Source organism: Macrobrachium nipponense, chromosome 21, assembly GCF_015104395.2.
Source record: "Macrobrachium nipponense isolate FS-2020 chromosome 21, ASM1510439v2, whole genome shotgun sequence".
Classification (NCBI taxonomy): Eukaryota; Metazoa; Arthropoda; class Malacostraca; order Decapoda; family Palaemonidae; genus Macrobrachium; species Macrobrachium nipponense.
Window position 1 is genome coordinate 57,803,064 of NC_087212.1, and position 24,001 is coordinate 57,827,064.

A 24,001-nucleotide genomic window follows, 5' to 3' on the forward strand; every position below is an offset into this window, starting at 1 on the left:
GAGATGGGACAAGTCCAGAATCACTCTTCGTTTGTCCGAGTCCTTCTTTGGTACACTGAACAGACGTCCTTGAAATTTCAGGCGACTGACTTTCTTTATTGCCTTCTAATCTAGTAGGTCTGTCGTTGGAGTCTGGTGAAAACTGACTGGTGGTGGAGGCCCTTTCTCCCATTTCCACCCCAGACCTTTCGATACAATGCTGTGGGCCCATGAACTGAAGGTCCAGTGGTCCCGAAAGAGATACAGTCTCCCGCCCACCTGCAGAGCATCACTGATTGGTTGAGGTCTTACTTCCTCTGCCTCCTCTGAAGCCTCTGCCTCTAGAGCCAGCTCTCTTTCAGAAGGCACCTCTGGCTCTGCTACTTCTTGCGTGTTTATTGTAGCCACAAAATGCTCCTTGTGACTCAAAGGGGGCATTGAAGGCTGGGGAGGTTACTAGGGCGGTTTAAGTCGAAGGCTGTTGAGTCGGTTGACTCTGCAGCAGGACAAACTGTTGTTGTGGCTGTGCCTTGGATGTCAAAGGCTTGCCGATCTGGGAGACAGGAACCGCTTGAACCAATGTCTGAGGTTGAGAGGACTGGAAAGGCTGGTATTTCCTATGCCTCTTCCTACCTTTGGATTGTGGTCCGGGGGTCTCAAACTTCCTTTTGAAGGGAAGTCCCCAACGGACACGAAGATTCTGGTTAGCTCTAGCTGCCTCGCTGAGGACGTTGTTAACCACATCCTCAGGGAAGAGGTTGGCACCCCAGATCGACACCTTTATGAGCCTGTTCGGTTCGTGTCTTATGGAAGCATTCACAAAAACATGCTTCCTGCAGGCTTGCCTAGCCACTATAAAGTCATACAGATCTGATTGGAAGGCCGGTAATAGTGACTTTGTGTGGATTCGAAATAAAGGCTCATCTGCAAAGGTTGTAGCAGTCAACTCCGCAGTGGTGACTGAGTTAATCGACCTACTCAGCCTGCACCTTGCTTCAAATTCCGCTTTGACCATGGGGTCCAGAATTCTAGGCAAACATTCAATGAATTGGGTGGAGGCACACTCCGGATCGAGTCTGCCCACCGTGAACGTTGCCAGAGCGTCAGTCCAAAATTCCATGTCGCTGGGGAAGAGCAAGGAGGTAGCCTCTGTCTCTTTTAGCTGAGGCATAGGTTTGTCCTCCACCACAGCTTGCAGAGTCAATTCTGCAACCTCTGACGTACAAGGAGTCGGAACTCCTTGTGGGACCACAAACATTGTATAGCATCCTTTATGGGGTGTCAACTTTGTGTTGACACACTCCCATTCCGTGAGGGTGCGGACCCATGCAGACTGGGCCTGGTCCCTAGGGTAGATAACTGTCTCCTTCGGGACTTTGTCTACCCTGACTAGAGCATCTTCGGCTAGTCTAGCGTAGCCTGGGAAGGGAAATTGAAGGACCGCCAGGAAGAACTCAAAGTCTTCTACCGGCTGGGTTCCGTAACCTTCAATGGTCAGCTTGCCCTCTGAGAACAGGGTGTGCTGTTTTCAAATGGCGGTAGCTTGGATGCGTCCGGTACCGTCACGGACTACGGTGTGGTTCCGGACTGGAGGAATCTGGACACCAATTCCTCCTGGGCCCGTAACCTCTGGGTCAGAGACATGATAGACTGACCCGAAGTCTCTAGGCCTGAGGTGAGTCGAGTGGACATCGATTCAAGCTTCGAGTCCACTGCCTTGCTCATCTTCAGCATAAGAAGATTTGCGAAAGCCTCCTGGTCGAACCCAGACTCCACCGGTCTGGCTTTGGAGGACTTGGCTCTCGACCCCTTGGGTGGGGGAGAAGCTTTAGCAGAGGAAGTTGACGGCTTGGGAGCTGAAGACGACCTTGCAGAGCCTGCCGGAGAAGGCTTGGTTGGTTTAGTTACCTTTGGCAGGGATTTCGTCTTCCAGGCCTTGACCTTGGGGATTACCAAGGCCGATCTATCCCAAGTGGGGGCGGACTTCATAGGGAAGCCCTGGAAGGAAGGGGGAGAAGAAGGAGTGGGACTAAAAGGGAGACTACCTGCCTCACTTACCTCCCTACCTACCTCCTGTTCCTCCGTGGCCATAGGTTCTCGGTGAAGATTGACGGCCACGACTTCTTCAGTGACAATGTCACACAAGCCCTCTTGGTCCTCCAGGGGGGGTTGGGTTTCTTGACGGATGCCCTCAATAATGGGAGCCGCCAGAGAACACAGCTCCTCCAACAGCACGTAAGGTTGGCCGGATTTCCCATTTCTCCCGAATCCTCCCACCCAGGCCTTAAGGGACCCCATCGATGAAGTCTTGAGCGCCAAACTAACCTGTGAAAATAACCAAATTAGGATCCACCGTGTCGAGGAAATTTCCCAAAGCCAAAGTGTAGCAGAAATTTCACAGAAACAACGAGGCGAGAATGTTACTTACCGACTTGTCTGTCACGATCCTCACTAGGTCATAACAAACTGTACAGGCCTCTGGGGGCCAGACCATACTTCCTTCCACCAGGATGGCGCAGTTGGCATGAGATCGGCAGACCTCATGCCCGTACGGCCTATACAGGACGGCCGGATAACCCGTCACCTGGCAACGGACCATCTGTAAGTTGAAAAGTCAAATGAGTATCATCAAATAAAGCTGCTGGAGTTAATTCCGGCGGGATGAGTGCACTTCAACTAGATATCTAATCCGTTAAAGGCAATATCGGGTATAAATTTCAATTTACTGGTTATCAAAAAAGCTCTGGATGTCTCCGCCTGCTCCGGAATCCGTCCTCGGGATCTGTAAAGCTATAACAAGCGGAGAGGGCCTGATACGAGCAGAACAGGGGAATAAGGTAAGACCAAAGCCTGAGTCTGATTGCATCGCAGCAGAGTAATGCAACGTAACCAAATGTAGGCGCATTATCTGAGCCCCGTTCTGTCCTCACCGAAATGGGGAGCAGCAATAGCAAAGAAGACGGAAAACTGAGCGACGGAAACAACGGTACAATAAACTCCGGTATATACTTTCTGGCGTGTGTGATGATAGACCACACTACGTCGGAACCAATACGGGCCTGGAGACATACCTACAGAGGCTAAATAAAGCATGTCCTAACATAATCTCTTAAAGTCTTCACCTACTCCGGAATCCATAATCCTGTGATCATAACAGTAAAGGCCAGTGGAGATGGGCTGATACGAGCAGAACAGGGAAAATAGGTAAAACCTAGGCCTGAGTCTGATCGCACCGGGGAAGAGAAGCAATTCTAAGGTAACTAGAAACGCAGCTCTTAGCCCAGTTCTGCCCCCACATGAGTGGGGAGGCGGAGACAACAAGGGAGAATAGACAACTGAGCGGCAGAGCAGTGGTACGTACAATCCTGTGTATAGCCTGCTGGCTGGTGTGATGGTAAACCCACCTGGCCAGAGGACCTACAGGCCCGGAAACATACTAAAGAGATTACACAAAATACTAATCAACCAATCTCCTCCAACTAATCACCCTGGATATGCTATATGCTCTAGCGGTCGTTCATCGGTAGGATTACTTGAACAGCGAGCTAGCTAGACAGCGCCGGAACGAGACCGGGGCAGGGGGGAAGGGGGGGGAATGTTTGGAGGAGAGTGAACGAGTCGTGATCGCCTGGCCACAGCAACCGATCAGTGACCCACTACCTTTTGGGAGCTGTAAGTAGCCTACCGCTAAAGAGAGCAGAAGACGGTAAGCCAACTGACACCCTAAAGGGGGCAAAGGCCCCAGGCTACACACAACAAGACAAATATAAAATAAATGATGAAGAATTACTGGAAGAACTGCGAAATGAGGAAAGGGGGGGACGCACCCAGCAAGAACCCAGCCTAACCCTCCGAGATCGGTACAGATCCTGTCAGGTAGGCTAGCATGGCCTCCAAAGGACGTCATGAAGTGGACGGATAGAACCTAACTAAACCCTCCAAAATCGAAACTTCCGATCTGGTCAGGTACGATAGGTCTAGGCCCTACAAACATGACACGAGAGGGACTCTCTGTCCTGGACCACTCTCCCAGCAAGCATAATAGCCTGGACAGGAGGCGGTAAGGGTGAGGCCGAAGGGGTGGAGGGGTAGGACTGCCTGACCTACCTTCCAAAACCTAGCCTAGGTCTGGTCGAGTAGGCCAGGGAAGGGCATCGCAAGGACTTCCAACCTCAACAAAGAATATGAATATTTATCATAAACGTGCATATAATCGAGTGCATTACTGACTAACATTGAAAAACACACTAAAAGAATGCATGCATGAATACCGCGAGAGAGAGAGAGAGAGAGGAACCGCCCTCTCCACAAAAAACTGGCGTACTATAAGCTAGCCTTGAAGCCAAAACACACTACTCGCGTATAACATATGAAAAATAAAATCGTACGTACGAAGGGAAACCAACACGCTTCTGAGGGACTGAGGACAAAAAGGGGACCACAAAAGGCTAAAATAATGAAAGATAAACATACAAGAAGAGACTTCAGAATACGTCAGGAGCGAGTTAGGCTCCACGACGTAAGGATAAAATTCGTAAAACCAATGCTCCAGAAAACGAAAGGAGCTAGAAAAATGATGGGGTATACGAAAAAAGGAGTCTAAACAGTGAAAAGCAAACAGTGAAGTAAAAATCATCATAATATAACAATAGGAAAAAACGCACGCCGCGAATGATGCACCCAAGATGGCAGATATAAAAGGAGCATCACGCCGGTGCGCAAGAACCAAGGGGCCAAATAAGGGCTAAAAAGGGGATGCATCGTGCCGTCACGAGATACAAAAACGAAAAATGGAATACCCAACTTAGATGAAGAAGCTTGGGGCTCTGGGGGAGACATGCTTCGCCAAAAGCACTCGAAGAGAGCAGCGAGAAAAACATGTGCGAACACTGTGGCGTGCTAATACAGGAATGAAGCCTTCGGGCGGGAGTTGTAGTAGTAGCGAGCGGAAGGTAGACGTACAGTAGTCGTTGTAACGGCACCTACCTAGAGAGGGGTTTTGAGAGGAGTCTTCTAATTGGCAGAAAACCTGTGGTAGTGGCTTCCACTCGCCCTTGTGTTTATACCGACACCCCATGGGTGAGCGAGCTGAAGGTAGTAACTTCAGCATTCCATTTAGCTTTATCTCTGGTATATTTAGCATCTATTTATACAGTGGACCCCCGTATTCGCGTTCTCCAGATTCGCGGACTCACACATTCGCGGATTTCTATCGGAACGTTTCCCTGCATTATTCGCGGAAAATTCGCGCATTCGCGGTATTTTTCTATGGTAAATATCCACAAATTCTGGTTTTATTGATGAATTTCATCATAAAATGCACTTTTTGTGAGAAAACTATTGCAAAAAAACCATGTATGAAAATTTTTAGTGGGTTTTTCATGAGTTTTAACTAACAAAATATGCTGTTTTTAGGCATTTTTAAAAAGGTGGGGTTGCCAAACAATCTGCGAGGGTTCCATAAACTAGTTCACGGGGGGGGGGTGGGGGGGGGGGTATGGTACGCCATCCCCCGTGAATACGGGGGGACCACTGTTACCTGAGAAAATGTGTGCTACAGGGACATTTCACCGGCCGACACAGGTCGAACCCAGAAATATAATATATATATATATATATATATATATATATATATATATATATATATATATATATATGATGAACATCTAATTCTAATGTTATCTTCGTTCTATTCATGTTTTCATCATATCACATGTCAACATCCTACTTGTTTGAAGCTTGCCAAAGAAATGCATACCCTTTAGTTTGTTCTATAAGAATGAATGATCCTTATGAATAATAACTCATATTTTATTAGAGGGCACCCTGCCAAACATATTTATTAAAATGATTAGTATGTAATGCCCATTAGCATTAATTTTAGATTGTCTTTTTAGTTGCTCTTTCTGAGGGTCACAATCTTGTAAGCATTTGTCCTATTTATTTATGACTTTACAAATTAGGTAATCACTGTAATTAAGTACGTAGTGTAAAATATGGTAATTATGTGCAAAGATTTTGCCATTGTTCAAAATGGCATGAGCAATGCTGTGGTTCAGTGGCTGCTGTATTAAGGAGTTGCAGCAGCACAACCTGTGTGAAGGATAGCTGGATTGGAGAAATAGGAACCTGACCAAAAAGGGTCAATGATACTTGGCAGTGTGTGTCACATCATCCACCACTATAAGCTTATGTTCCACAACACAAAAAATTCCCAGAATTAACTTCTTAATCCATTGTTCACTCAACCTTGTTAGTGATCATGCCATTCTAGCAGAATGACAAAAAGTTTACACACAATTATTATTATTATTAATAGGGCTGTTTTTCCAGACCTCTGAGTCTCAAGTAGACTCTTCTCGGGCTGGTTCTCAGGGATTAATCCTGAGAGAAAAAAATAAAAAAATAAATAGATAAATAAATAATTAGACTTTATTTGAGAAACCTGTCTTATTTAAAAACTTTATGATGTTATTAATTGAAAAATCTTTGCTTTCAGCAAGAATACTTTTCATTTTTGAATTCCGCAGATAAATAGCTCTTTGCTGGGTCCAATTTGGGCACTCAACAAGCAAATGCTGTACTGTCATGGGTGTTTGACATCTGTTACACTTTATTGGGTCAGCATGTGGTGTTGACATTAAGTGACCATGCAAGAATTTTGTGTGTCCTATACGGAGCCTTGCTAGGATCACCTCTCTTGATCTTTCCACCTATGAGGATATCCTCCATGCATATACTTCAGTTTTTATGTTTTTAAGTTTATTTGTTGTTGGCACTGAGGCCCATTCTCTTTTCCAATCCTGGTAAATCAATGGTTTAACAGATGCTATCCAGTCTGACACTGTGGCATGTGTAATTGTTGGAGGGATAGTGCAGGCTGATTTGGCAGCTGAGTCTGCATTTTCATTTCCTTTTATTCCCACGTGTGCTGGGATCCAACATATTTCCATTGATAATCCTGATTGGAGGAGCTGATGAAATTTTATTTGTTTTTCCTGCACTATTTGGTTTACTGATTTATAGTCTTATAGCATCTATAGCGTTACGTGAGTTACTGAAAATAACAGAGACACTTGCTTTTGCCTCAGATATCATATCAAGAGCCATCTGTATGGCTGTGACTTCAGCAGTAAGTACTGATGATATTAAAGGTAGGCTTTTTTTTATTAACATATTTTTCGAATATGCAGATGCTCCTACTCCAACATTATTGTTGGAACCGTCTGTACATACCATAAATTTGTTGCCTTTTCTTCTAATGTGCTCCAAAGCATGTTGGCAGTACATTTCTGTGCTTGTCATTTGCTTTTTGAGTAGGTAAGACAGGGAGGTACATATCTTTATTCGATTTAAAATCACGGTGGTGGCAATTTCATTGGTGGGTGAAAAATTGGATCCATGTTATGCAAGTTCATTATGTATTTAGCTCTTTTTGGGAAAGAGCTAGTACTATTAACTGCTGTTACTGGATTACAGTTTTGAAAGCAGTCAGCTGCAGGAGACGATCCCGCTTGCATTGAAAGACCTCATCGTATTGTTATCAAATTACGGTGATGTTATAAGGGCAACACACCTGCCTCTACCAGGAGCATGCTTGTTGGGGATGATCGGAATGCTCCTGTGCACAATCGCATGCCTTCATGGTGCACTGCATCGAGAGTTTTTAATGCAGATTCTGAGGCGGATGAATATATTGGACAGCAGTAATCTATTATGGATAAGACTGTTGCCTTATATATCATTAATAAAATGTCTCGCTTTGCTCCCCAATTAGTGTGTGATAACTTTTTTAATATGGCAAGGGCTTTGATGCCCTTGGCTTTAATGTATTTGATGTGCTCTTTCCAATTTAAATGTTGATCAAATATCACTCCTAGATACTTGATTTTTGTACAAAATTGTATTTCAGTTCTATAAAGGTGAAGTTTGATTGTTTGGTTCTTCATCCATCTTTTGTCTTTGTAGAAGATGATTGCTTTTGTTTTATCAGTTGAAAATTTAAATCCAGCTGAATTTGTACAACTACATATATTTGAAATGGCAGTACTGAGAACTCTCCGAGCATGTCTCAAATTACTACTCGTATAGTAAATAACAAAGTCATCAACATATTAACTGTTTTTTACACCACTTGGTAAATTTATAGTAATGTCATTGATTGCTAAAGCAAACAATGTACAGCTCAAGACACTACCTTGAGGGATTCCTTCTTCCAGTTTATAGATTACTGAGTAGGAATTTTCTACTCTTACTTGAGAAGTTCTGTTTGTTAAAAAGTTTTAATAAATATCGGTAAGTGGCCTCTTAGTCCATTGGAGTGGAGTTTTTGCATGATGTTATGTTTCCATATTGTATCGTATGCTTTTTCTATATAAAAAAATATAGCTCCTGTTAATTTCTTTTGTTCAAAGCCTTTTTTTATATGATCTTCTAAATGTGTTAAGGGATCTAGGGTTGATCTGCCAGCTATTGAACCAGATTGTGTTGGTGTTATAATGGATTCTTTGGTTATTACATACGTTAATCGTGCATTAACCATTTTTTCTAAGATTTTGCATAGGCAACTTGTTAGTAAACACAATTACCATGCTTTGCGTTTCATAATGTACATTCCCCGTAAATTCATAAAAAAAGGGGTCATTAACCTGGAAATGTAAAGTTGGATACAATATATGACAAATAGTTGTAGGTTATGTCCCTTAGAGAGAGAAATAATCGGAAAAATCGAGAAGACAAATGTAATATTTACAACAAAAAGATAATGATTACTTTCAAAGAATAATAAAAAGTGCAACATGCAACTTTCAATGAGCATAAAGTTCTAAAACAAAATCATTGTAAATGAAATCTTGCATCAAGAACATAAGTACCGAAGTACATTGATACCAAATGAAAATGTCAAATCTCACAATCTGATATGATTAAATCTATCAGTCATGAAAATTACTTATGTGATAAAATTCTTGTACTAAAAAAGATTAACCTTCTCTGAGTGTACTGCAGAATTTATCGCACCTTATTTCTTGAAATATATTTATATTGCAGAATTTATTGCACCTTACTTCTTAAACTGCATTTATATTAACATTTTGTTAATGTTAAAAACATCAAGTGGCTAACTCTCTCATTTTTTACAAGAATATTGATCACAAGGTTGAAAATTTAGATATTCTCTAAAAACTTAAGATACAGTTTAATTGATACCTCTCTAAACTGTTCTTTTTATTACACATCATTCAATTTGTGATCAATAGTTGGAGGTGCTCATTCTGCTGTCTACCACAAAAAACACAACGCTGTATATATAATGCTTAGAAGTAAAACGGCTTGTATGGCAGTGGAATTTTATCGCAAACATCCATTTGGGTACATGATCTATCACAGTAACTGTATGTGCTTAATTAACTGCAGCCCATTGTAAAAGTAGACCTTAACTGTTAGGATAAAAGTGATTAAATGTTTCATTTTTCATAATCTGTAAACAGCCATATGTAAATCAAATAAACTGTCACCAGCCTAAAAATAGCAAGTCTACTGTTTCACTTCCATGGGTCCTAAAACATGCCTATTGCACCAACCAGAAAAGACGAACACTTGTGCAGAACTGATACAAGTGCAGGAAAGTAAAAGGAGAGGGTCTAAGTAAAAAGGCAAAAATAAGAGAGTAGTATGCAAGAGAGAACTAAGAGGCTCATGCAATGCAGGAAGCAAATTGAAAAAACAAGGGTTGTTTCAAAACTGACAAGGTGTGGAGGAGGTTGCATACCGGCAACATTCTTTGATGCTAAAGAGTGCGCTTTCATGGTGGTTCCTAAGGAGCGAAATTCAGATTAATCTGGGGGGAATGGTTTCATTACTGAAAAGCACACATTTTTCTCTTTCCATTATGGTATACAAATTTTATACATTTTTTTTTTAGAAAGGGAAATTTCACAATTTTCAGTAGTGCTGATTCTATATACAAATTTATATGGGGCCTTAGGATTACCTAGCTAAGGATTCTATATACTAAACGAGATTACGAATGGTTTAGTCATTTGTCCTTTAAAAGTCACACATAAGACCAACAATTATAATACCTTACATGAAAGAGTCAAGATTTCCCCTTGGTTATTTAGGAAATGTTAATTAATGAACCAGTAATTCATAACACATCAACTACAGTTGATACAGACAGTATCAATACCATAAATAACTACCATACATATGGGAAGTCAAATGAGGTAAGGCACAAATGAGGTAGAAGAGTAACAGGTTTTAAATTTCAGGTGATTATCATAAGAACATCTCTCCCATTATCCAGAAAAGACAGCATGGCATATTCTGAAAAATGAGCCAATGGAAGTTGATCTCAGTCAGTCTAGTAACTACAATATTTCAGTGGGAGAGAATTCTTCAGAATAGTCACCTCTGGATGAAAATCAGTCACAAGTTAATATCAAAAGGTTCAGCCATTCTTTAATCTCGTTAACTATATGTATATAAATATATATATGTATATACCAAATAAACTAATCTAGTCCCTATGTACTCTCATGCACTGATGGTGTGGTGAGTGATTAGTACTACCTGTTGATTGTGCTGTGGGCGTCAGCCAGGACGGGCGGGCATGGGAAACATAACACTTAAGATATGAAGGTGATAGATGACCACATGAGACATATTATCTCTGTAATTGCTGTGCACACAAGTAACATGAGGATAAACATCATAATATCATTAACAAATAAACACTTGTGTTTACAACATGACTGTAGTAGTGAAGTACACTAATAAAAACAAAACAAATCAATCAACAATATCAGCTATCTACCTAAACCCATACATAACATTTGGTCACTCTAGCACTTTCTGTACATTCAAATATTAATAATTTGTCTCCTATAATAAGTATACCTTTTGGCACGAAAATTAAAAATGGAAATTAAACAGAAATACACAGCCTATTGACTTTAAAAAACGAGAATAAAGCTACAGTGAAGTGATAGAAAACAGCATTAAGCTCAAGAAGAAATCTGAACGAGGACAAGTCTCTGCGAAATCATTAAGGCCTTGGGAACCTGGAAAAATAGAAAGATGTAATTTTCTGAATATGTAGAGGGATGTACAGTCGGTATGTTATTAATAATACAGGCCCCGAAGTCCAAGACTTTCAGCATCACAGTGAAGATAGAATATAGAATTTAGGTCAAACACCAAGCGCTGGGACCTATGAGGTCATTTTGTGTTGAAAAGGAAATTGACAGTAAAAAGAGTAAAAAGGACTAAAAACAGAAGGAAAACCTCACAGTTGCACTATGTATCAACAGTCAGAAGGTGGAAAGTAAGATGGAAAAAAGAATAAGAACGGAGGTACGGTATAAGGAAGCAAAGGGCCAAAGGGACACTGCAAAGAACCTTAAGTTATGCCTACAGTGCACTGCTTGAGATGCAGACAGCACTACACCCCTACAGGAAAGAAAACATCACAGTGAAGAAAGGCACAGCATGGAAAATTCCTTCCAAAACCTTCAAGGAAAGTAACATTAAAAGAGAAACAATTAGGTTGGATCCACAGAAAATGAAAGAGAAAAATAATGTAAAATGCAAGCTATTTTTCATATTTTTTTCAAGAGCCATAGAGACTTTAATTCTTTTAATTATATTTCTTAGGGGGGTGGTGCAACTGCAAAGATATGAACATGTGATTGAAATATTAAAGCACTCGTGAGTGTGTGTGTAAATTTTGCTCAGAGAAGTACTTCTAACATGCAGTTATACCATCCTCGTGAACTGACATGAACAAAAACTAAACCAGCTTATCTCGAAGTAGAGAAATGATAAAATATTAATGGGAAGCGTTAATATTTGTTAGTACTGTACTACTAGGTGCTTGCTAATCCTGAAAGATTTTTATCTTGACCATAAGGGGAATTCTTTTGCACAGCACAGTGCATATAGTCCTTTTGCTTTTGGGGCTAGAGCAAATCAATACTTGCATGAAAAAACCCTATCCAAAGCCCATTATGATGGTCTGGGTTTAGAATAGCACTGCGGCCAATTTCTACTTTGCTAAAACTTCAGTCAGTTATGACCATCTCATGCAATGAGCTTTTAGATATGTTACGATATTTCTAAAGAAAAAGGAAACTAATAGTAAAAAACATGGCGAGTTCATCACAAAGAAAGACGCATATTTTGTAGACCATCTCTGTAAAAAAAAAAAAATTATCAATCACATGTAAAGCACATCTATGACACTTATGAGGAGGGGACCAAAGTACTATAGAATTTTCTACCTTCTGTGACCACTGGCAATAAACAAGTTTCCAACTCCATGGAAAGATTTCATTGCTTTCCTATGAATTTGAAAATACTAGTCTAATCTAGAATTCATCCTCTTAAATCAGAACACTTGCATTTAACTATACATAATTTTGGGGTATGCAAAATAAATTCCTATCATTATTATTATTCTTATTATTCACAAGATGAAACCTATTCATATGGAACAATCCCACAGGGGCCACTGACTTAAAACTCAAACTTCCAAAGAATATATGTTCATTAGGAAGAAGTATGAGGAGTTAAAGGGAACTACATAACTAAGATACCCCACTTATTAATAAACAGATAAAAATGTATTAAATTGCAAGTAGAACAGTACTAGGGTAGCAATGCTTTGCAGCTTTGCTTGAACTTCTGAAGTTCCAATTGCACGACATCCTCTGGGAGGTTGTTCAACAGTCCAACAACGTAAGAAATAAAAGATAACGAGGCACATTTACTGCGTACTAGTGCTGCTGTTCAGCGAATCTGGCTGCTCACGGCAGGTAATTGGGATCAGGGATCAATTGTGAATGTGAAAGATCTCTGTTGAAAAAGTGACAAACAAGAGACCATCCATAGATGGTCCACGTCATAACTACATACCACTATTAGGAAATAAAAGCCTACCACCACGAATCATTCTATCTAAAAGACAAATCTCTGGCAGAAGCAGACATCCACACCAGAAAACAGTACTATTCTAGTGCAAGAAGCACAAATGAGGAAGAATGGACAAAACAAAACACAATCATTTGAATGTCTGTAATCATAACCAAGAACAATATTATAAAAATATTGAAGGTGACATTTACTTAAAAAATCTTTCTTTTTAGTCTTCCTATGTAGAATAATTTAAATTTTCCATAACATACATATCAATGCAGGTGTTGTGCTATACAATTCACGCATTAAAAGCATAATCACACATTATAGTACGTCATCCCTCATATATCAGCACTCCCATATCCTCACAACACCCATGAACACTCCTTTTTTCAGAGTCAATAAGTATAAGCATTTGAAAGCACCACAGGACAAGTGTGAATAAAAATGCAAAGTGTGTACTTTGATGCAGAGTGGAGATGGAACTGTCAGTATGGGACTGCTAACAACACCTCTGCCCAGCCAGGCGACTTAGCTGTGAATTCTTCGTGTGCAGATTAACTCAATGAGAATGTTGTGTGTTGATTGACTTATTGATGAGGAAGAGGGGGGTCGATGTTGATAAACTTTCAAAGTGAATCGGCTTGCTGTCTACACAGACTACCGTCCTGTACTCTGCAGAATGTTAGTGGTTGTTTCTTATGGTATTCCTATGCTCTGCTAGGAGTCAGGCTTTGAGTGTATGCGTCTGCTTAGAAGATGAATATAAGTTGCGCTATATAAGCTTAAACTCTAAAAGATAATACAAAAAAATATATACAGCATTATTGGAGACATTTTCTGAGCAATTGTTGATATCTAACATATTTGTTCTAAGGAAGACCCACGTAAAGTAAGCAGAACATTAACCATAGATGTTCACCATGCCATTACTCTGTTATTGCGATTATTTCTCCAAGTGTGGTTGCTGCTCTAGCTGTAGGGAGAGGTCCGAGTTACCTGTGCCAGTGGCAGCTCCCTAAGTCATGATGCCTGGGGACTTGAACTAATACAGCAGTTGATTTTAATTCATTCTGTGCATAGAATGATGGATAAGCATTGTATAGCAAGGCAAGATAACTTTCATATATTTGATTTTTGTTGTTGTATTTCAACTACTGCTAGTTACAATGTAGCAAACAAGTCTTGATGATCTACAGATACTGATATATTTGAGGTTGTAGTACCTATTAACATACGATGATTCAAGTAATATGTCTGTAAAAATCCAGCATGGGACATAATGTATTAAATTGCTCTCTACCTCTTCTTAGTAAGCTGCAAACCTCTCTTCCCTTCCTGTCCATCTGAGTAGTATCAGGAAGTACCACTACTGCTATGATTAGCTTAAGTAAGTCATTTTATCTTTTGAAGTCAATAATGCCACCATTAGCGTCCTAGTTCATTTTAAGTGTTTGCAACTGTTTTCTTGAGTGAGATAACTGTGGTTTACTTTTTTTTTCTGTATGTACCTCATCATTTTCTCTTGGTCTGATAAATTTTTGAGGAGTTGTTCACAGTAATATGAATAGATACGTATATGTGCCAAGCATACGGCGAGTATCGAGGATGGTGACTTCCTCATTGGCTTTGTGTTAATGAGCATCACTATATTGAAATGTAGACCATTAACATTAGGTTTTGAAGTCAAGGACATCATAAGTAAGCATGGAACTAACAGGGGCTCTCTCTTAAAAGAAACTGTGGTGTTTATATTCAGAAAAAATCATTCGCTGCATGCCTTCTAAAAATCAGAATCCGTACAGGAAAAATGTATACATAATGCCACACTTATCCATAACCGATGAAATGAAGGTTCTGTATTAGATTATGGAAAGAATTCACATGTACACAAGTAAAGTCTGTAGCAAGTACAATTACATTTGACTTTTACCGCACACAAAGAAGCAAGTGTGAAACTATAAATAATATAGCAGAGCTGAATACCAGTTACACCATATAAAAATAATATCACAATAAAAAATCATCAGTATCAGGCTATGTGGTTGCAAACATATAAACAGGTACAAAACAATTCACTTTGATCAGATGAAGACTTGAGGCATCCTTACTGTAATTACAGGCTCTAAGGAAAAGTAACTAAATCTTACAAGTGACAAGATGTGCCTGCAAAACAATGTGGAAAGTTCCAGATGCTTGTAAGGTTATAAGATGAGAATGTGGAGACAGATGTACAACTAAAAATCACGGTCTTGTGCAAATATCAAGAGGTCATTATACTGTAATAGTATATACATATGTATTAGTTTATATGCATATATATACACAGTATAACATAAAAAGTAGACATTAATCAAGACGCATTATTCAAGATGGTGCACTTTAGAAATTTATCAAAATAATCCAAAACTAAAAATAAAATCCTCACTGAAGGATGTAAAGATAACACAACTACAGCTAGGAGTGTCTAACAGTGATTGACTAGTATTAATGTTCTCAGAACTATATCTATGATTTTTCTTAAACAGATAGAAAAGAGCGGATAGAGTTCTAATAAATCTTGTCACTGTGACTCGATATAAATTTCTTACCCAAGACATTCAATAAAACTTACCGGTGTCTATCCATTTGGTACTGGGGTCTGCGCATGACCAGCAGCCGAGGCAAAATATGAATGAAGACCCTTCTAACCCACGGAGCCATTGTATGGGTCTGAGGTGAGCGGAAATGAACGTTCAAAACTACCACTGTGACACAAATGCTGAAATAGAAAAAACAAGACTGTTTACTGATTCAATGACAAACAAATACAACATACACAGTATACTACCATAATTCTAACTTGTGCAAACTCAATGCTACCAATATATACAACTTCTTTTACATGACGATAACATAAATACATCACTGATTTGTAAAATATTTATATGACATATCTGACTCCCTGTTACATAGATTTTATATAAATAAAATGTTGACAGCAACATTTCAATGAAGTAGAAATACAAAAACTTCTGAACAGAACTAGAAAATGCAATTGTTCTCTTGCAGGTTTTAAACTTACCTTAATGTATCTAATATCATGGTGAAGAGTACAAATTTCCCTAATAAAGGAACAACGAGGGACGTGGGCGGAATAATTTCTGCTAACAGCAAGAAGAACACAGTCAGGGAGAGGAGGATGCTGATGGACAAACTAACCTGAAATAGTTTTACAAGAATACAGAACAGTTGCAAGTAACTGTGGCCTGGTTAAACTACTACTTTCATTAGTAAATTTCACAACACTTTTCAAAATTTTTGATAACACTAGAATAAAATCACAACAAAACACCGTAATAATCAGGATTTGGAAATTTGACCTCAAATTTCAAAATCCTGATATTACGGTCAGTGTTCTTCTGTAAGAACTGACAAACCATGACTACAGCTTTTTTTCCCCAAGATTACAGAAAGTCTCAATTGTACCAAAAAGGCTAACTAAAGGTACAAAAAAGGGATTTTGACGTAAGGAAAAATCTATTTCTGGGCGATTGGCTCGTGTCGCCAGCGAAATCCCGCCCTACCCATCCCAGCGCCAAGATTGTCTGCTAACTTCAGGATGGCCACCAGAGGCGCAGCAGTCGGCAGCATGGGATGGAGTAGTAGTAGTATGTGCTGCCCACTCTGTGGGTCGGCTCTCCTCTTGGGGGGATTTTGTAGTGGGAGAATTCTTTTGGCATTTGGCTCGTGGTAGTGGTCTCACTCGCCATAGTGTTCATACCGACACCCTCTTGGAGGGTGAGCGAGTCAGTTATACTGACCTTTTTCTTTATTTATTTATTCTCTGGTATGTGTTAGTACATTTACCCTAGAAATAATAGATTAAAGGATATTTCGCTGGCGACACGAGCCAATCGCCCAGAAATAGATTTTTCCTTACGTCAAAATCCCTTTTCTGGGCTCAGCTCGTGTCGCTGCGCGAAATCGTACCAGAGAAATAGCACAAGATTGTAAAGAAATCAACAAAATTAAAAAGAGGTCTCAAATAAAAGATAAAATAAAAATAAAAGAATATAATTGCTAATAAGGATACATATACACAGTGGTACAAAAATAGAAATATTGCTTAAATTACACTTAATTCTAATAATATTTCTTAACTTAGGGTAATTTACATATATACAGAGGTAATATGGCATATATGTACCAAAATGGTATCTGTGTAAAATTTATGTATCAAAATGTACAGAGCAATTAACATAACAAGTTGAACAAACAAACTCAATCATAATCATATATAAAGGAATGTATATAACTTAATATACAAAACCCGTAACCATTATAATAAGATGTATCCCCTAGCATAAAAATAAGGGGATGACATCCAACATATCAATATTCATCATCAATCGTGAGTGTCCCTAGCAAAAAAATAAGGGACACCCACCCAATTATCATAAAAGCAGCTAAGACACAAGGTGACCGTAAATGAACAAGGTAGGAATAGACAAACTGTTGGGTGAAGCAGGTAGAAAGGAGGACTGGATCTCCTACTAAAGATTAGCTAGAGTCAGGGGAAACTATGTTCCCCGCTGCAACTGCTGAAAATTTCAGAGCTTCCAAGGACTTTAAGTAATGACGTTTGAAAACTGTCGGCGATTTCCATCCAGTATACTTTTTCAACTCATCGAAGTTCATATGTTGGAAATAGTTAATTGAGGTGGCTACTGCCCTGACATCATGTGCTTTAGGGAAAGAGTCAGGATTGGCTTGTTTAATGAAGTACAGGATTTGTTGCCTGATGCCTTTAATAGATAAAGTGCCACCTTTTTCTCTCTTAAAGAGAGGACCCGATGAGGATGAGGAGGTCCTAGATAGAAAGGCTCGCAAGGTTGAAACTGGGCAAAGAGATACATCTTGTGGAAGGGGTAGTACCTTCAATGGTTCCCACCTCATCAAAGGATCTTCATTCTTAGCTATAAAGCTACGTTCTGGAGAAAGTAGCACTTCCCCTGTGGGAAGGAACTGAATATGATCCGGATCTCTGGATAAAGCCGACAGTTCTGAAATTCTAGCTCCTGAGGCCAAGCTTAATAAAAAGAGGGTTTTTCTTAAGAGCATTATAAACGAGCATGTGTCATTATTGGTTTCTGAAGCCAGTTTTAGAACATCGTTTAAGAACCATGATACTGACGTAGGCCTTACAGAAGGTCTAAGTCTAGCACACGCCTTGGGGATAAGACGAGAAGTAGGAATCTGTCAAGTCTATGTTGAACCCAAATTGAAAAAATCTTTTTCAAGGCTGATTTGTTTGTCGTAATTGTGCTAGCTGCTAAGCCTTTTTCAAATAAGGATCTGAAAAAGGATATAGCTGAATTGATTGTCATGATTTAATATCTGATTCTTTCAGGAAGGTTGCTAACTTTTGACAGCAGCATCATACTGTCTCAAAGTTGAATCTCTTTTATCGGATTCCAAGAAGAGAATATTCTGAGGGTCAATGTTCGCATCCCTTTTCGCTGCAAACTTCATGAAATCCATAAAGTTAGGGTTTTGAGAATCCCTGAGGAAGCGAACACAGTCTTCGTTTGTACTGACTGGGAGAGCCTGGGATTGGGGATCCGAAGAGGGCAAAGACCCAGTTCCAGAATGAGAGGGTACCAATTGCTCTTCGGCCAGTCTGGGGCTACTAGAGCCACTTGACCCTTGAATGTCCTGAGTTTGTTCAACACTTTCATGAGAAGATTCACTGGAGGAAAGACATAAAACTTCTCCCAGTTGTTCCAGTCTAGAGCCAGGGCGTCCGTGGCATAGGCCAGAGGGTCCAGGTTTGGGGCTACATAACACGGAAGTTTGTGGTTCGCTTGGGATGCGAAGAGAACCACCTGTAGACCTGGAACTCTCTGAAGAATCCATTGGAACGAACTGTTGTCCAGTGACCATTCCGACTCTAGAGGTACTGATCGGGATAGAGCATCTGCTATGACGTTTCTCACTCCAGCAATGTGAGTGGAGGAGAGATGCCAACTGAACTTGTCCGCCAGGGAGAAGATGGCTACCATGACATGATTTAGATGACGTGACTTGGAGCCTCCTCTGTTTATACAATGTACTACCACTGCGCTGTCCAGGACTAGCTTTATGTGGGAGTATTTTGGCGGACGTAACCTTTTTAGAGTCAAGAACACTGCCATTGCTTCCAGTACGTTTATTTATATGGAACTGACGGAACTGAGGTGACCACGTTCCTTGAACCTTCTTGAACTGGGAATATCCTCCCCAACCGCTTAATGAAGCGTCTGTGTGGATGGTGATCCCTGGTGGAGGAAACTGAAGGGGCACTGACACCGACAAGTTCTTGACTTTCGCCCACGGCCGGAGTCGATTCTTTAGAATCAGAGGGACTGAGGACAATTTGTCCCTGGACCTGACATTTGCTCGTGAGCGCCAGATTCTGGTTAGGTCTTTCAGTTTGGCTTTCATTAGGATGTTCGTCACTGAAGCAAACTGGAGAGAACCCAGGATCCTTTCCTGAGATCTTCTTGAAGCCAGTTTGTGACTCAGAAATTGCTTGACTGACTTCGCTATTTCCTTCCTTTTGGGTGATGGAATCGACAGAGTATGGGAGGATAGATTCCATTGAAATACCTAGCCACTGAAAGTTTGACTCTGGAGTGAGTCTTGATTTGGTCCTGTTTATCTTGAAGCCTAGATATTCCAGGAACTGAATCACTTTCAGTGTTGCTTTGTTGCATTCTTCGACTGTTGAGGCCCAGATCAACCAATCGTCGAGATACGCTACTACCATAACCCCTTGCGATCTGAGTTGTTGAACTACTACTTCCGCCAGCTTCGTAAACACCCTGGGTGCTACGTTGAGCCCGAAAGGAACCACCTTGAAGGAGAATGTCTGGTCTCCTATCTTGAAACCCAGATACGGACGGAAGTGTCTTGCAATAGGGATATGATAGTAAGCGGCTGTAAGATCGATAGAGGTGGTGACGGCCCCACGGGGAAGTAAGGTCCGCACCTGCGAGATCGTGAGCATCTTGAACTTGTCGCAGCGAATGGCTAAGTTTAAGCGGGACAAGTCTAAGATTACCCTTCTTTTTTGTGAGCCTTTCTTTGGCACGCTGAACAAGCGTCCTTGAAACTTTAACCTTTTGACTCTCGCTATAGCTCCTTTCTGAAGGAGATCCTCCGCATACTCCGTCAATTCTTTGAGGAAGGAGTTGGCGGAAAGGTCTGGATGGGGGTGGGTTCGTTAACCAGCTCCAACCCAGGCCCTTTGACACAATGCTCTGAGCCCACTTGCTGAAGTTCCACCGGTGGCGAAAGTGAAACAGCCTCCCTCCTACCTGAAATTCCTCATTGGTTCTGGTAGCCTCCTCGGCCTCCCCTGAAATGTTTTCCCCTATTGAAGGGACCTCCCGATCCTCTCCCACGAAAGGATCGCTTACCTCTGCCTCCCTTACTCGAGCGGTCATACTTCTGTGAAGCTTGACCCTCGAAGACCTGGTTGTAGGCTGGAGAGAGGGCGTAAGAGGTGGAGGGCTGAGGCTGAGGGGAGATCACGTAGATCGGCTGCGATTGAGCCTTTGAGGTGGAAGGTTGGGCTGTTTGCACCAAGGGAACAGCCGGAACTTGCTGAGAAAAGCGTGGTTGCTTTTTCTGGTAGGGCTGGAAACGTCTAGGTTTCCTCTGAGCCTTACCCTTACCGACTTGGTCCTGACGTCTCTTGGCCGTAAGACCCCAACGGTCTTTAAGGCTCTGGTTCAATCTCGTAGCCTCTGACTGAACCTCCTTCACCATCGCTTCTGGGAAGAGGTCTGCTCCCCAGATGTTTGACGCAAGCAACTTATTCGGCTCGTGCCGAATAGTTGCTTCTTGTAGGACATGCTTCCTACAATTCGTCCTAGCAGTGGCAAACTCAAACATATCTGACTGCACCGTTTGAGTCAAAGATTTGGTAATAAGCTTGAAGAGCGGTTCCGACCCATAGGCAACGGTAGCCACCTCGGTCATAGCCATGGAATTAATGGACCTGGCTAACCGCGATTTGGCTTCGAATTCTGCCTGAATAAGGCTATCTGGAAGCCTAGGAAGCTTCTCACCAAACTGCTCCATAGCACAGTCTGGTTTGAGTTTGCCCGCTGAGAAGGTGTTAGGTAAGTCTTCCCACAATTCACCGGCTGAAGGAAGTAGAGGAGATGTAGGATCTGCTTCCTTCAGTTGAGGCATGAAATCCCCCTTCTGGGCTGCTTGAATTGTCGTATTCGCGATCTTTGTCAGGAAAGGGAGCGGGGTACTCTCTTCCATCGTAAAGATCGTAAACGGGCTCTTGAAAGGTTGGATTTTCGTATTGGTACAATCCATGTCCTCTAGACACCTGAGCCATTCTCTCTGAGCCTGGTCACGTGAATAGAGGACTGTCTCCTTTGGTACTTTGTCATCCCGAGTCATGGCTGAGGCGGTGAGCCTGGCGTAGCCGATGAACGGAGGCTGAAGGTCTTCCGGGTAGAACTCGAAGTCCTCAATCCTCCGAGTTCCACATTCCGGGATAGAGATGAGCCCGTCTTGGAAGGGGGCGTATGACGCTACTCTCCAAGGGTTGTTCATTGAGAACGGAGGAAGAGAGTCATACGGGGGAAGTTGGGCTCCACCTGTGGTGAAAGGTGGAGGAGAGGCTACAGGAGCTTGGCTCAGTCCGGCTATAATGGTGTCCTGAGAAGTAATCCTATCCGACAACCGAGAGAACATTTGTTCCATGCTATTTTTCAGGGACCCAACCAGATCGCCCACCTGTTGTAAGAGGCCAGCATTGGCGTCCAGAGCCGGAGCTGCTGCGGAGGTGGAAGGGTGGCCCTGAACTGGAACCAGGGGTAGCGGAACTAACGACTACGCTGGAGTGTGAGATCTCTCTTTGGAGGATCTACTCCTCGAGGACTTAGAGCCGGACCCAGAAGCTTTAGATCTCTCTGCTCCGGGATTCCCAGCCGGAGACTTACGAGAGGATGACGCCGAAGCCGTCTTCTTAGACGACGACGACGTCTTCGTCAAGGTTTTCACTGTTTGACCCTTGACCTTGGGTCTAACTGAAGCATCAGGAGAAGTATACAACTCATTACCTGTAAAGCCTTGGAAGGATGGAGAGGTTGCAGGAGTAGAAGAACCAGTAGCACCCAAGGGTATCCCTTGGGTGTCCAACTTACCTACCTCGACCAACAGGTCGTCTACACCTACCATGGGTTCTACATTAATGTCAAGCGTCGCGACTTCCGAGGAGATGTCCTGGCCTTGGTCTGTCAACGAGGCAGCCAGCTGTTGCTGGATGAAGGCGATAGTCGGGGCCGCATCTGCTGGGTCGACGTATCCTGTCGCCTTGCCTCCGGGGAAGATTAGCACCGCTAACCTCTTCTCTAGGATGTAGGGCATACCCTTGGCGGCGTTCTTCCCGAAACCGCCGACCCAGGCCCGCAGGGTTGCCAGTGCGGTATCCCTCACAGCCGGAGCCTGGAAGAGAGGGTATTGGTTAGATTTAAGAATAACTTAAAACTAAAACTAACTTAAAGCGTAACTTAAAATTATAGGGGCTATAAGGCCCCCTGAATTTTACCTTAAGTTAGAGTGATTAATGTAAAAACTTAAGCACTATAAAAAATTTGAGAACCATTTAACGGAGTTAGAATACTTACCCCGTCTAACAGCTGGCTCACCAGATCGTAACATATGGTACACGTCTCGTGGTACCAGACCTGGATGTCCCCGTGCGGAGTCGCGCATGGAGCATGGGACCGGCAAACTTCGTGTCCACAAGGGTCCTGAAGTGTGGCGGCGCATCCCGGATGCTCACAGTTGGTGGTCTGTAAGTGAAAAGACACATGAGTATCTTAAAGACTATCACTTACAGGCTAAAGGACAAAAGAACTCCGTTGCATGCCGGAGCTCGGAAAAAATTTGGGCATAACCCCTCCCTGAATCGCCTGAATAGGCTATAACCCCGGAGGGATCCGGTGGGACAGAAAGGGAGGGGGGATGGTTTAAGGTACTTAAGATAAACTTAAATGTTTAACATAAAAGATCTTAAACCTAAATTCTAACGTACCGGACTAAGTCCAGTGCGTGACGGAGTGTGTAACTCCGCGAGACGGAGTGGTTAGAAGGGACCGACTGTATGTTCCGGTCCACCCTGCTGGGTGGACTATCACCTTTCCGTGGATGCCAGGCCTCCGGTGGTAAAGGAGCCCTAGTAAGGTGGAAAGGAGCAAAGGGGCATACAGACTCGGGCTAGCAACGGAGCGACGGGGTAGCAACGGAGGGGGGAAAGGCCAGTCCCCCCCCACATTACCATCCGGCCGACCGGGAAGCCGGAGAGGTCGAGTCCAGTCTGGGTCTGTCCCGTCCCTCTACTCCCTCCGCCTGGGGGGAGAGAGGGAGGCAGGCTCGGGTATGCGGAGCGAGCATGGGCAGACCGACCCATCCCCCCGACTCTATAGCAGAGCGGGAGGGGGGGAAGGTGACTGGACAGGCGTCTGGCTGCCTCGTGATCACGTAGTGACCACGGGGCGATAATAACCACAACTAAGCCAAGAAACATAACCAACTGATCAGAGAGATGCTATCGGGAAGCAACCGAACTGAAGAGCGGTAGTATATAGGCCCAATGGGCCATGACCTAGGCTCAGCAAGCCAGACGCCTAGCTAACCTAACAAATACATATAAATAAAATGAATAATAAAATTGAAAGAAAGAAAACAATATAGTAGGAGAAAAAATCCAGGAGTGTACGACTAACCCGAAGGCAAGTCTACCACTCAAAGCCAGCCGAGGCCGATACTAAGAGCCGTGGCTGGGGTCTGGATGGAAGGGCCTACAGGAGGTAAAAGACATGCATGCATGACAAAACCGTGTAGGCCGTACCCTAAACAAATCGGATAATAAAATTAGAGCGTACTTAAGTAAGGGGATGTTCTGGGTATAGGTGACCAAGAACGAACCCACCACGAGGCAGAACCATGCCGCCATGCTTCCGACCTAGAGTTCGTATTTATACCTAAAAAACGGCAAATACGGGCTCAGGGCCGGAAAAAACCAATTAGCAATAAACACTGAGTACTTAACTTA

The 24,001-nt window shown here is 42.3% G+C and overlaps 1 protein-coding gene across 4 annotated transcripts in view; it reads right to left on the reverse strand.

Moving 5' to 3' along the window:
- The window catches only part of LOC135198053 (acetylcholine receptor subunit alpha-like), a 953,996-nt gene that overhangs the window by 28,560 nt on the left and 901,435 nt on the right, over nucleotides 1-24,001 (reverse strand). For all 4 annotated transcript variants that reach the window (XR_010310713.1, XM_064225444.1, XM_064225445.1 and 1 more), the window contains exons 9-10: nucleotides 15,959-16,095; nucleotides 15,509-15,655 (exon numbers count right to left, since the gene is read on the reverse strand). Coding sequence is in view for 3 of the 4 variants with exons in the window: in XM_064225444.1 (XP_064081514.1) it covers nucleotides 15,509-15,655; nucleotides 15,959-16,095 (284 nt within the window). In the remaining variant the exon portion in view is untranslated. The remainder of the gene's footprint in view (nucleotides 1-15,508; nucleotides 15,656-15,958; nucleotides 16,096-24,001) is intronic.